The 15,481-nt window shown below is 35.7% G+C and overlaps 1 protein-coding gene across 1 annotated transcript in view; it reads left to right on the top strand.

The window, feature by feature from the left end:
* Positions 1 to 14,986, top strand: part of LOC132391564 (protein ZGRF1-like) — a 93,889-nt gene extending 78,903 nt beyond the window's left edge. The window contains exons 28-32 of the mRNA XM_059964922.1: positions 1,450 to 1,626; positions 4,204 to 4,338; positions 6,941 to 7,205; positions 7,917 to 8,070; positions 12,824 to 14,986. Of these exons, the coding sequence (XP_059820905.1) occupies positions 1,450 to 1,626; positions 4,204 to 4,338; positions 6,941 to 7,205; positions 7,917 to 8,070; positions 12,824 to 12,878 (786 nt within the window). The 3' untranslated portion in view covers positions 12,879 to 14,986. The remainder of the gene's footprint in view (positions 1 to 1,449; positions 1,627 to 4,203; positions 4,339 to 6,940; positions 7,206 to 7,916; positions 8,071 to 12,823) is intronic.
* The last annotated feature ends 495 nt before the right edge of the window (positions 14,987 to 15,481 follow it).

The following is a 15,481-nucleotide window of genomic DNA, read 5'->3' as shown; positions in this document are numbered from 1 at the left end:
TGGGTACAAAGCCATCGATTTAGTCATCCAGAGTATCAGCATGTAGTGTGAAAAAATCGACCCCTGCAGAGCACTAGTAGTCACTGGCAGCCAACTAGAGAAGGCCCCATTTATTCAACTCCACCTTCTGACAGTAAGCCAATCCTCTATCTATGTTAGTATATTTCCTGGAATACCATGGGCTCTTACTTTCTTCAGCAGCCATATGTGCAGCACCTTACAAAGGCCCTTTAGAAAATCCAAGTAAATAATTGATTCTCCTTTGTCTATCCTGCCTGCTATTTCCAACATATTTGTGAGGCAAGATTTCCCTTTAAGGAAACCATGCTGACTTTGGCCTACTTTACTTCCAAGTACCCCAGAACCTCATCCCTAATAATGTACCGTACTCTAACATCTCGTCAAAGTCAGGGTAACTAGTCTATAATTTTCTTTCTTATTCCTCCCTCCTTTCTTAAAGAATGGAGGGACATTTGTGATTTTCCAGTCTCCCAGAATCTAGTGATACAGTCCTGTATTCACCTTCTTTTCAATTTGTCTCCATTTTGCCATGTGCTTTATGAATTTTGATTATGAAGTTTTCGTGATTGAATCACCCTTTAAGGATTATCATCACAATAGATCATTCCTTTTGCTGAGTTATATTACTGCTTATCGAAGTATATATAATGCAAATAAAAACTTCTGCAGCCAAAAGACTGCACAACAATTTTATTGAAGGAAATTGCATAAGTGATCTAATATCATGAAATTCTGTATTGGTGTTTCATTTAAAAATTTACTTACATTTATTATATTCCTAGTTCACGGGTTTGCATTTCTGAAAAATATTTTGTCTCCATAATCAGTCTAAAAGTTATAAATTATCAGTTAAATAACAAATGCAAAAGTCATTTATTATTTGCATCTGGTGTATTAATTGATGCATTTTAGCTATACTTCTATAGAGCAAGGAGTCATAGAATTATCCATCCCATCTGCACAAACCTGCCTGTGTGTCCATAATCCCAATTATGTTTTCTGTATTGCCTGCACTAAGTCCCATCCAAGCTTCATACAGTTTTATTGGTGTAGTCTGCCATCTGTGCCAACTGTCTCAGCTGTGGAATCTACAGGGCAACACCAGCTGCACCCAACATTATTTATAATGTGTGCTCGTTTTGCCAAGTGCACGGAAAGCACAAAAGGAATATGTAAACTCTGTTTAGAACACAGACAGGTTTGCATTAATGATGGTATATGCTTTGTCTTTCATCATCTGATAAGTGCCTCTTTCTAATTCATTTTAAAAAAGCTGTTTGTCAGTGTTCATACCCAAGATAAACAAAGCAATGATGGCACGCAAGTTTTACTGTTCTTTGGAAGCAATTGAGAACAATTCATGTGGGTGCATATTGTTTGTGTAAATATTATAATCATGGTGGATTTTTTTTTCTCTTTTAAACCCAGGGTCATAAACCTATTATGCTTAGGACTCAGTACAGATGCCATCCTACTATAAGTGCTATAACCAATGAACTCTTCTACAATGGTAGTCTTATTGATGGTGTTTCTACTTTGAATTTGAAACCTTTATTGGACTGGTTGCCTACACTTTGCTTTTATAATGTCAAAGGACATGAACAGGTAAATGTTCTGCAGTGGTTGCTGAAATCTTAATGGTTTATTCAAGTTGATAACAATTTCTTAAATGTATTACACAAGGCAAATAAATGTGTTTTTTTAAATTTCTCCCCAACTTTGTAATAAAATTGATAGTACTTAATGCCACTACATATTATAGTCCAATTATATTTTATATATTAGCCTCATCTTTCCTTTAGAGTAATATGTCAATTTAAGAAACTCCCAATATCATACCCATGGCTTCAGTTTAAAAAATTTTCAGATGTTTATTGTTGAAAAAATGTGTGCTTCTACAATTTACCCCTGCTGTCTTCTTTATGGGGTGAAGATGTTAATTTGCAGTTTTTACAGCATCATCTGTTAGTATAGACAAACAACCATACCCATCACCATGTGCACTTTCTTCTTTCTGTTTTGAATTTGATAAGAAAATCATTTGGTAATTTATTTACAATGGCAGAGATCCAAAGAGATGGGAGAAAATAATTTTAATTCTAGTCTCTTTAAGTTTATCAAACAATAAAAAAAGGCCTTGTTTTATCTTTCTTTCTGTCTTAACTGTAAGAAATTATCTAGAATGTCCAGAAAAGCATTAACTATTTAATCTAATGACAGGTACTCTGGGCTACCTTTGTTCTTCTGCCTTGGTAGAATTTACTTCAAAGCCTTGAGTGGAAGAGGGTTGTATGCCATCTTGGACAATGACTCCCATCCACTCCATAATGTACTGGTTAGGCACAGGAGTACATTCAGCCAGACTCATTTCACCGAGATGTAACATTGAGTGTCATAGGAAGTCATTCCTGCCTGTGGCCTTCAAACTTTACAACTCCTCCCTTGGACTGTCAGACACCCTGAGCCAATAGGCTGGTCCTGGACTTATTTCCACTTGGCATGATTAACTTATTATTATTTATGGTTTTATATTGCTATATTTCTACACTATTCTTGATGCGGCTGTAACGAAACCCGATTTCCCTCAGGATCAATAAAGTATGTCTGTCTGTCTGATAATTGCTTGAATTTAAATGATGGGATTTCTTCATTTTCCAATTAACCTTTCATGACTGACTAATCTAGAATGATAGTTGTTTTTCCAGTTTTGGTATAAACATTTTTTTGTAAATTTGCTCATTTTTTAAGTTCTTCATGAAAGAGTGAGGGGATTTTTGTAACTCATCAGATGAATGCAGTGGTGACGAGATATTACTTCTTTAACAACAATTGGGATGCTGTCATGCTAATCATTATTTGCAGGATTGAATACTTGCCTGCAATTAAGTGAAACCAAACTGAAATAAATCAGCATTGCAAAACAGCAATGTGTCATAACATTACGAAGCATTACACATGATGACAAGTTATGCAGCAAAAAAATACAATCTTGCGGTAAATATTTCTTATGTGTATGTGTGAGAATTCATGATTGCTCACCTATTACGTGAAACTCTTCGACAAGAGTGTACACATTCTTGAAACTTACTCTTTATAACATTTTGAACAACAGTTTAACTTTAGAACTGACAAACATGAGAGGAGATAGAGTAGTAGTAGAATTTCTATTGCTGCCAGAATGTCCACTCAATTTGTATACACCTGAACATTCTGTTGCTCTACTGAGTTGTAAGTTGTAGAGTCTAGAGCATTTCCAATGCTTGAACCATACATATTGACTTTTGTAGTTAGTGTGATGATAGCTGATGTGCCGTTCTTGGCTTGTTGCAGATCTGTTTTGATTAATATGACTGGTTTTGCTCTAGATGAGAATGGGAACTTGTTTTAAGTCTCAATCATAACAAAGCAAAAATTGTCCATTCAATTTTTCTGGTGTGGGCTAGTGGATTCTCACACTTGCTTTAAATTTGTGTTCACGTTAGCTATGATATGTTTTGAATTTGTGATGTTCTGATTTAGGTCCTGTGTATGGAATCCATATCTGGATTTGCATTTTGGTCAAAGTACAAAATGCAGTTTTATTTTTTTAACCATTCAAAATGAATATAAGTTATTTCAATTTGTATTCTACATCAAAATTAAAACTTTATCAATGGCATGATAATGCTATTTTATTTGGGGTGGCTACATGAAGGCTTTGTTTAAATTGACCCAGGAGTATTTATATAATTTGACTACCATCATTAATTTAAATACTTTATTTAATTACTGATTTGTTTTTCCCTAATTGGTAAGCAATTCTGTGGGAATCCATGCATACAGTATATGCAAGAGTGTTGTGTAATCAAGCACGTACATTTGTTCTTGCTTCATCCTCAAATAATAAATTCTGATACATCTGGCCACTGAGTAACTGCTTAATAGAAAATTGATGCGTCTCCACTTGAAAACTGCTAAATTAAATTTTGTTTTGCTAGGGTCATTCTCATTACCTATATTGAGTTTGGAATATTTGATTTTAACATTGCACTCAGTCCAACTGAGATCAATGTTCAAATAATTGCTGACAAAATTATCTTCCCTCAAATATCAGTAGTTGGCACAGGCCTTGAAACTTGATGTAAAATGTACAAAATGTTGTCTCATTGCATAATAATGTGATCTATGTTTTGATCTGTCCAGATGCAGATGGATGGCAGCTACCATAATCTGGAGGAAGCAACATTCACTGCAAAACTCATCCAGTCCTTGATAGCTAGTGGAATCGAAGGATCTATGATTGGAGTGATAACATTATACAAATCTCAGATGTTCAAGGTGATTTAAAATACTGGTATTGTTTTGCCCATAGTAAATTGAAGGAAGTGAGGAATGATTTTTAAATATGTAAGGAACTAAGGGGTATGGTAAAAAAGTATGAATATAATTAGCATTAAAATGGATATCATATGTATCCTTGAATATCTACTGTATAATGGCTAGATTCAAATTGGTTAACTTGAATGCTCATGGATTGATAGTTTGATTGAATTTGATAAGTTGCTAGGAAACCTGAAAATCAGCATAATAATTATTCAGAGTAACTCAAGGCTACTGTACATCACAAAACATGTTTAATGACAGTGAAATAGAATTTGACTTCGATGGAACTGATCTTTAGAAGTGGAGTTCTACCACATCTGTCTTGGTTGATCTGTGCAAGCTACCAAACATGTATATCTACCCTGATGTGTTTCACTTGTAAAGCACTTAGATGCCGAAACTATTAGTTTTGTGAAGGTACTTACATGTTACTTTGATGGCAGCAACTGATGTGCCATGTGCAATGTCAGTATAAAAGGGAAATAAAACCCCACAATAACTACCAAAAAAGATGGTAAAACATATGCATTCCAATAAGTTCCGGTGTGGGTGGCTGAGGAAAAAAATAAAATCTGAATGTGACATTTACTGGATTAAGATGTGTTATATGAGATTGGAAATCAGAGTTAGGCAACTATTGTTTGTTACAGATTGACAGAAGGTATGTGTAAATTTGTGTCTAGATGCTAAAGTGCTTACCCATCAGGGAGGGTAAATAATTCACCTCCCCTGTGGCTTTCTGTTGCTAATGACACATACACACCATTAATTATGCACTACCATACACAATTTTAAAAACTTTATGAAAGTTTCCTGGAAGAGTTTTGAAAGTGTACAGAGAAAATTTACAAGGATGTTGCCAGGACTTGAGGACCTGAGTTATAGGGAAAGGTTGAATAGGTTAGGACTTTATTCCCTGGAGTGTAGGAGAATGAGGGGAGATTTGATGGAGGTATACAAAATCATGTGGGGTATAGAGAGGGTAAATGTAAGCAGGCTTGTTTTTCCACTGAAGCTGGATGAGACAAACTAAAGGTTATAGGTTAAAGGTGATATATTTATGTGGAACGAGGGGGAGCTTCTTCACTCAGAGGATGATGCGAGTATTAAACAAGCTGTGAGCAGCAGTGGTAACGTGGGTTCAAATGCAACATTTAAGTTTGGATAGGTACATGGATGGGAGGGGTGCAGAGGCCTATATTGTGTGTCAATAGGACTAGGCAGAATAACAGTTCAGCATGAACTAGATTGGCCAAAGGACCTGTTTCTGTACTGTAGTGTTCTATTTCTTGATGAAAGGGATAAGTGAGAGAGTGATGCACTGCTTAATTAACAGTCTAAATAAATTGAGGACAACACACAGGCAGCTTGCGTTATCCAGTCTTCAAATTATTCCTGCCTACATTTTGGTCTATTCAAACTTTTGACATCTTCAAAAGGGGCTGCTTGCTACTTGTAGGTAGGAGGATGTGTTTACTAAGGAGAAGGAAGTTGTAGTTGAAGAATCTATGGAGGCAGGCAGTGAAGTTCTAGAACAAATTGTTAAGTGAAAAGGAAAGAAATGTCGTACAAAGCTTTAATGTAGGTAATTCCCTGGGGCTAATGAGATATATCTCGGACTGCTGTAGAAGAAAGAGAGAAAATTGAAAGGTCAAGTATGCTCAAAGGGCCTGATAGCATACTACTACTTTCTTTTTATGACATTGCCAAAGCATTCAAGAAGCTTCATAGGAGTATTATCAGATATTAGCTTGACAATGAGATATTAATTTGAGGACTAAAAGCTTTGCTGAGAAGTAGTGTTAAAAAGCACAGGGAGGTGTTGATATTTCTGGAATTTAATTTCAGAGCTGAAATTCTGATCATGATTTCTGGAGCAATTAAAATTAAAGATGAGCAAGAGACTGAAACTATTGGGGTATTAATTTCTGAGTACTAAACTAGATTTCAGAAATAATGAGTGATGATTGCATAAAGGGATTTCAAATCGAGAATAATAATTTAAAACCAAACTATTGTTTAACTGGGAGCCAGTTTTTTGGGGACAACAGGTGAATGGGATATTCAAAATTAGCCATGGACAAAATGATCTCAAGTTTACAATTGTTGAACAAAGGAGCCCGTATGTGAGTACATTGGAATAATTGCTCAGGGTATTGATGTGGGCTTTAGCAGCAGATGAGCTAGGACAAAGACAATGATACAAATATGGAAATCTATTCATGGCATGGTGTAAGGTCCAACACTGAACCCCAAGTCAAATATGACACTGAGATTGGACATTGTAAGTTGAGTATTATCAACTCCCAATCAACCTTGTTGCAACCATGCATATGCTCTTAATATTTTGTTCTAAGGAATTAATTTCTTTGTGCGAAATATGAACAAAAATGCTGAAGGTATATAGCCGATTATTATGGACAACAGTAGGGCTAACATTTCGTGTCCACCTATCAGGGCTGTACTGTTTGTTGGAAGAATTCAGCAACATTAACTAAATCTTTACTAATGAACGACTTGCCAATTTGCAATTTTTCTTCTTTTTGTACACTTGCAGTTATGTGGATTACTTAATTACACTGCTCAATGTGACCTGGCTGAGATTAAAGCAGTTCAGGTTTCAACAGTGGATGCTTTCCAGGGAGCAGAGAAAGAAATTATTGTGTTGTCTTGCGTGAGGACTCGACAAGTTGGATTTATAGACTCTGAAAAAAGAATGAATGTTGCTCTGAGCAGAGGAAAAAGACATTTGCTAATAGTAGGCAATCTGACTTGTCTTAGAAACAATAGACTATGGGAAAAAGTGATTCATCACTGTGAAGGTAAGATAAGATTTGTTGTCCTGCATGCTTTATTGAGAAGATTTATTGATTTATAGAAGAAAAGATTTTATTGTAGATAAGATTTGATGTCCTCCAAGATTTATTGACAAAAACTTGCACCAATACAAAAATGAAAATTCAATCCAGTGCCCCAGAGCTTAAACATATAGATAGGTTATGATTCAATTTTATATAGTTTTACCTGCTGTTGGAGATTACATTTTGTTGGTTATTTTTAGGCAAAAGGGTCTTTATGTGCTAAAGTCAAAAGAGAGATACTAAATTAAAATTATTTTGGGTGACACCAAATTATGGTGTAGTCATTGTCCCAGTAAAGCCTTGTGGGGATCACATTATCTTCCTATTGACATACAGCCAACTCCAAGCTTATAAATAAATATAATTGTATGTACTTTTATTTTGCACTTAATATGTAAACAAGTTTGAAAATTCAATTATGTTTTGGCTACTAATGTTTTTAGTGAGATCTTTTTACACCTGCTCCCACTTCACAATATAATTTTTTGTCAGCATTTATATAAAAGTATGTGTGTGAATTAATTTTTCTCAGTAAGAAAATATCTTCAACTGTTTCATGCTATTAAATAAATTGGTGTAATTTTAAATATTCCTAAACAAGTTTTGTTCTAAAAAAAAACAAAGTAATTGTACTGTGTGCAGACAGTAATTAATATAAGTGTCCATTACCAGGAAAAGAAAATGGCTTGAAGCATGCATGGCAGTGTGAACCAGAGCTAGAAAAGATTTTAAAATCTTATGATGACCAGAAGTTAACAGAAAATGGCCAGAAAGAAAAAAGAAAACTAAAGTCCAGAAGCAGATTTGTTCTGCCTGAAGGGGACAAAAGCAAGGACTTCAATATTCTGGTATTAACTTATTTTCATGAATTAGTCTTGTTTTTAAAATCGCTTGTTCTGTAAGAGATTCAGCACAACAGAGCCTAGTGTCCAAACATTTTGGTCCCCATTACCTCTGGACCGAGACCTTGCTCTGTCATGGACATGCCTGTGTAGTAGCTAGTATGTAACTACCACCATATGTAAAAAGAATTCACACACAGGCATCTTCTGCTCTAAGTGTTTTACTATGACTTTCTTGGTCTTGTAATCTACACTAATAATTTATAAAGTCATGAGCTCCAGATTTATTTTTTAAACTACTGTTTCAATTTGTATTTCAATGAACAATCACATATACCACCAGATCTCTTTGTTTGTGTTTCTCTTATAAAATTGTGCACTCTTGTGTAACTTGTTTATTCTCATTCTTCCTAAATGAGAAACACTTTTGTAAATTTCTCAACATTAGATTTCATCTGCTGTCTTTCTGTCTATTCATCAATCTGGCTGAATCCCCTTAAAATCCATGACAATTCTCACAATTCACTATACCCACCCCCCCCCCCCCAAATTTTTGGTAATGGTACCCTGTACAGCTGGTTCTAATCTATGGCAAACTGCCATACACATCCATCCAATCTAGAAATTTTCTGGTTCCTGTGATTTCACCAATAATCGTGGACAGATAAGTGTCATATGTACATGAGTGGATTGCTTAGAGAAATCCAACTTCAATTGATAAAGAGAAATCATGACAAATTAACACGATACTGTTGCTGAAGTAGTGAAGAAGGTCCAATGGGAAAATGTGGTTGATGCAAAATACGGTATATAAAGTATTTGGTTCAGTGCTAAATAATAAGTTCCAATCAAGATTGAAACCCACAGAGAGGACCATGATAGCATGAACTTCCCTGCCATCAAGGTTAAGCTGATTAATCTAATTACTGTTTTTTCTAAAATAGTGTAACATTTGCTATTTTCCAGTATAACTCTTTACTCTCTAGATGCTTGAATAATTATGATTGGGTCCTCTCGCTGCCTTGCCTCAGCTGTTTTACTCTGAGGCTGCACTCCCATTTCATTGATATATTTCTCAAGTGGTCATTCATTACATCGCTGCTCACTGAAGCTCTTCTGAAATCTTATCCTAATCATGCCTCTGTTTTCAAAAGTTGTTTTAATAGATCTTCTTTAGCTGCCCTAATTTTGGTCGTAGTATTTTTATTTTTCTACTGGATATCCACCTTTCCTTTGAGAAAGATATGATAAATCCTTTCCATTCATTTCCTTACTCACATCTAGTATAGTTATTGCTTGCTGTTAAATCACGTACTGAATTATTTTGGTTATTTTTATTGTACATTAATTAAAGGAGGTGTGGAGGCCATGCAAGGATTTGATTTACCAAAATAGCTGTAGTATCAGTACTTTCCTGATGGTGGCACTGCAAAGTTGTCAGGAGTCAAAAAGATTAAGGAGTTGAACCTAAACAAAGATAGAACAAGAAATGCCTTCTGTTACTGGCATTAAATCATTGTATTACTGCTACTGTTGGATTTGCCTTCCAGTTTTGGTTTCATTGAAGTTGTTTTTATTCAACTCCCCACGTTTGGTTCCATGAGTAGCTACTACTCCCACCATGTTAACACCAATAACCCAAGGGTGAATTACCCCTTATTGGCCCATTTTCTATTATTCAGTTTTTGTGAGCCGATAGTTCAATGTGTTATACTTACCACCTTACAATTGAAAATATTGTTAATGTTGTATAGCAACTTGTCTGTTAGGAGTCTTATTCCAATTTAAAAAGATAAAGAGTACTGGAAAACTGTACTGATTTACAAATCATTTGACTGCTCATGATAAGTTAAGATGTAATGATTTACAAAATTGTGACTGTTTAAGTTGTAAAACTGAATGAGAGAGAAGGTATCTTCTCAAGTTGCCATCTATTTGCTTAATGTGATTTCCATATTTAGGACAATATAATACACAATTATCTGACATGATTACCAGATTCTGAGAACTTGAACAGTACATCAGAATATTCAGGAAACAATGTTGAATTAAACAATTTAAAATAATCTGCTTTCCTTGGTTGTCTCAGAACTGTGCAATTCTGATGTAAGGCTATTTGTCTGCAACATGAACTCATATTTTCTGCTCTTTACAGTTGCTGCCTGACTTGCTGAGTGTTTCCAACATTTGTTTCATTGGTTTCTGTCTCATAGTTCTTTTGGCATTGTTCTTCACTCTTTGTACCTGCTGTTATTCCTCTATTAACTAGGAAGCTCGAAGATAGTGTGTTACCTGGACAATCCTGGTCTCCACCCTATCATAGGTGTTTCCTATGTTCTCTCCATCCTTCCCACTTATTGCTGTTTAAAGCGTACTCATTTTCTCATTCTTTCAATTGTATGGAAGGGTCATTAACCTGAAAGCTTGACTCTGGTTTTCTCTTCACAGAAGCTGCCTGCCTTTATTTAGTTCTCAGATTTTCAGTTTTTGATTCCCTTTTATTATAGCTCTGAATTTGCCCTATTCTTGTCATTTAATTTGTGGTGATCTTTCACTGCATTAGGCTGTTATATTTAACTACAGTCTGATCACTTCTCAGTTGCCTGATAAGAGCAAGTCAGTGATGTATTCTATAATTCAGGCCTTTTAACATACAATACTGTTCTCAGCACTTCCAAAGGTTTCGTAGATCTTCTGTTGTCACAATAGAAGGGACTGAAGAGAGCTCATGGAAATATAGCCCTCTACTGAGCTAATAACGCCAATAATAACATTGTAGGAAGGCACATATGTTATGAAAAGTGCACCTTTAAACATGGCACGTTTACAAAACACAGTAGTAATTTTGATAGTAGTGATCATACTGAAGGTGCATGCCATTTGAAAAGGGCATACAGAATAAAATTCAACCCATTCTTCCACCGTATTGTTGACAAAGTGGGAAGAAATGCCTTGTAATGGATATGTACATACACAGAACATAAAACATTACAGCACAATACATGCCCTTTAGCACATGAAGTGCTGACCTGTTAATCTACTCCACAATCAATCCTAACCCTTCCTTTCCACATAGCCCTCCATTTTCTATCATAATATGCGCCTGTCTAAGAGTCTCTTAAAAGTCCTCTACCACCACTTTTGGAAGCATGTTCCACACACCCACCACTCTGTGTAATAAAAAAAACTTACTATGACATTCCTATATACTTTCTTCCAATCACCTTAAAATTATACCCCTTGGTATTAGCCATTTCCACCCTGAGGGAAAAAAACTTTGGCTGTACACTTGATCTATGCCTCTTATCGTCTTGTACACCTCTATCAACTCGCTACTCATTCTTCATTCCAAAGAGAAAAGTCCTAGCTTGCTCAAACTATCCTCATAAAATATGCTCTCCAATCCAGGCAACATCCTGCTAAATCTTCTCTATGTCCTCTCTAAATCTTCCACATCCTTCCTATAATGAGTTGACCAGAACTGAACACAATATTCCAAGTGTGCTCTAACCAGGATTTTATAGAACATTAGCTCAGTTCTTGAACTCTTTCCCCTGACTAATGAAGACCAACACACCACAGCCCTTCTTAACTTTTCATGGCAGCTTAGAGGGATCTATAGACATCTACCCCAAGAATCCTCTGTCCCACCACACTGCTAAGAATCCTGCATTTAAGCATGTATTCTGCTTTCAAATTTGACTTACCAAAGTGAATCACTTCACACTTTTTTCCAGGTTGATTGCCATCTGCCACTTGTTAGCTCAGCTCTGCATCTTATCATTATCCCATTGTAACCCTCAACAACCTTCTATACTATCTACAATATCACCAAACTCATGTCATCTACAAACTTGCTACCTAGCCTTCACCCAACCGATTTATAGAAATCACAAAGAGCAAGGATCCTAGAATAGATCCCTGTGGAAGACCATTTGTCACTGACTTCCAGGCAGAATATGCTCCATCCACGGCCTCCTCTGCCTTCTATGGGCAAAACAATTTTGAATCCACACACACATGTCCCTGAATCCCATGCCTCCTGAATTTTCTGAATGAGACTACATGGGAAACCTTATCAAATGCCTTACTAAAATATACGTACACCACATCCAGTGCTCTAACTTCATCAATGTATTTTGTCACGTCCTCAAAGAATTCAATCAGGTTTGTGAGACATGATCTGCCCCTCACAAAGCCATGCTAACTATCCTGAATCAGACTATGCTTCTCTCCACCCATTACCTTTCTCTGCGCCCATCTTCAGTGCCTTACATCTTCCACCTATCACCTTTCAGCTTTTGATTTCATCATTCCCCCCCCACCCCCCAGCAGTCTGACCTGCTGGGTTCCTCCAGCATTTAATATGTGTTGCTCTAGATTTCCAGCATCTGCACAATCTCTTGTACTCATGAAACCTGTCTCTAAGAATCTTTTGCCCACCACTTAAGTTTGGTGATTGAACCTAATGGACACCTTTGTCATTTAATCATGGGGCAAACAGTGACTCTAAAGTACTGTTAATTGACATTTTGGTGTATAGATATATAACCAAAGATTTGGTAAACACTTTGAAGAAGTGCAGCTTTAAACTTGGCATTGAAAATATAAATGCATGGAGTTATGACGTATTGAATAGATTGGATTATATCTAATAATACAGTGATTTCTATAATAGATTAAATCAGAACACTTAGAAAATTTAAATACAATCTAATATCTGTTTTCTTTTATTTTTCAGACAATTAATACCTCAGAAATTTCTGAAGTAAATGAAACACAAGAGATGTAGGATTGGCTAAATTATCCAAGCTGATTAATCACTGGCAAGTCACTTAATTTATTACTCCTCCTTTGGAGCATGTATCCCATGAATGCCTCCCAAATCATTTAGAAAATTCAGTCTTTGTTTATGTCTATCAATACAGCAGGGGGATTGTCCAAGTACCAAGGGGAGGAATTAAGATGCATCTTTTGAACTAGCTACAAGGCAGCTAAAGGACTGAATTATAGTGTTAGTCCAGCCACATTGCAGACTTGCCATCTATAGTGCACACTCAGTTTTCCCAGATCCTTTGTAGCATAAAATTAAGGGGTGAGGTGTGAACTCCTTCCCCCCACTGCCACCAGCAATATTTCTGATTCAGTGATAGATCCAATTGTAGAGCAGGAGATCTTTTGATGTGCAATCTGATCTCCAGTTCACCTCAGAACCATGGAACATCTAGGAATCAAGCAACCCAGTTTGGTCCCATGTGTAACAGAAATGTCAATTTAAAGCCACAAAAGTATCATATTTGTTTTCCAGTTGAAACTGCGTGTCCTCCTGAGTCCACCAAATTTAATGGCCTGGAATAAATAGAAAGCCATGTGAAATGACAAAAGGCTGACACCGCAAGATCACAACTGAATTTTCCAGTTTCCTTTTCCCCTGTTTTATTGCCATCCATGTGTCCCCAAGCCTACATTTCCTCCATGTACCATTTGCTCCTTACTATTTCACATTTTATCATTACTATACTCCTTCAGCCTGCTTCTAAACATTTCTTTAAGTTAGTGTATAGGAATAGGAGCATTTAAGTATGAAATGCTTTATGCTTTAAACTTATTTTAAAAAAAAGGCAAAGATATCAACATATGACCCATAACATTACATAACAACCGAGAAGAACACAAAACATTACAATGCATGGAATGACAACAAAAAGAGTGAATTCAGTTGACACAAGTGCATCAATTTTATGCTGATTGGTCTGAAAGGAACACGGAACTCGATCTTGAGTGACAAGAAGGTATACTTCAAGATGATCAGATAGAATTTTGTCTGGTGGATATGGAAAATGATAACCTTTTTCCTCCTAGCAGCCAAATTTAAAATATATGTAGGAACTGACTTGTTGTTGGAGATGTTTCCTTCTGAATGCAAGGAGAAGTGTTGGGTTGTATTTAATTGCACATTTTATAATCACATCTGCCTTCAAACCAAAGTCCTGCAAAGTAATAAATCAATAAGATGCCGTTATGTTGTAACATAGCATTTAGCTTCCATTCCTGCAATTCAACAAAACCCCCATCAGTAGGAGGGTTTGGTAGTAGACTTTTCTCTGCAGCTGCTATTACATGTTTTTGGCTTGGTGAATTTTTTACTTACATGTTTCCCTTCTCATTAAATTGTGTTTTTCGTTAATCTGATATGGCAAAGTGCATTGTTTCTACAACGGCGGTGGCTCATGTCGGGTGCAGTCTGGTTAACGTTTCTTGCTTGAAGCAGAACTATACTTACCCATATTCGTCTTACATAAGGCTAACATCAGACAAAATAAAAATTTATTCATCCACTACTTCTGGGTTGGTCTTGAATACTAGTCTCAGAAAGAAATGAACAAAGTGATAATCTGTTTTCCAGTTTCAGCATGCTTTTTCATTCTTTTAATAATTTAAGCTTTCCATTTACCAATCTAACCAAAAGAGAATAGATTCAACCTAGCTGTAATAAGTAGGTATGAGCAACAAACACTTGGGGTGAATAAATAAAATCAGCACTAAATTGCAGGGTAGCTTGTAAATATTTATTTGTATGCAGAAATAATATATTTTAGATCATCAGAAAATTGAGAAATATCTTAGAATTTCATTTTTCTGACATTTATTCATTTCATTTAATTGTTTAAATAGCTAGAAATCAATGTTTAGAAGTTTTAAGAAAATTACTGCAATTTACTGTGATATGAACAATAGTAAATACTTTGTATAGTAATAAAGGAAAATTATACATTGTACAGACCACATTTAACAAAATAAAAATTGATTTACTGTAAGTACTTTCAATCTTTGTTCTAAGCAATGGAAAATGCTTAACATTTCCTTTAGTGTTGTAAATAGTTTTGTAATACTGTACTGGTAACCAGCTGATTTGTATCTTTGTTTAGATAAAAGATCATTGACATGAAACATTAACAGATTTTCTCTCTCCATGATGCTATCTGATGTAATGTTTATTACCAAGTTTTTGTTATTTGCATCAACCATATTGGGCCCAGTTGCATGAAGATTGGTTATTGGAGAGAAAATTAGAAATCAGGATCTCAAAAGTAGTAATCTCTGGATTAAACTGGGTACCAATGCCAGTGAATATAGAAATACGAGGATGGTGTATACCAAAGCATAGCTGGAGAGAGGGCGCAAGAGAATATGTGGAAATCACCTGTTACTGAAAGGAGAGAAGACATTGACTTAAAGAAATTGGTAGAGAAGTTATAGAGGAAATGAGGAAAAGGATTTGGTGGATGCAGAAACCTAATCATGTTTATAGTACCTCTAGATGTATTTGAAGAACTGTGTTCTGCAAGGCTATGGGCCCAATGCTGGAAGTTGAGATTAGGCTGGGTATCTCTT

Source organism: Hypanus sabinus, chromosome 3 (assembly GCF_030144855.1).
Source record: "Hypanus sabinus isolate sHypSab1 chromosome 3, sHypSab1.hap1, whole genome shotgun sequence".
In the NCBI taxonomy this organism is placed as follows: domain Eukaryota; kingdom Metazoa; phylum Chordata; class Chondrichthyes; order Myliobatiformes; family Dasyatidae; genus Hypanus; species Hypanus sabinus.
This window is presented reverse-complemented; position numbering and strand designations above follow the sequence as displayed.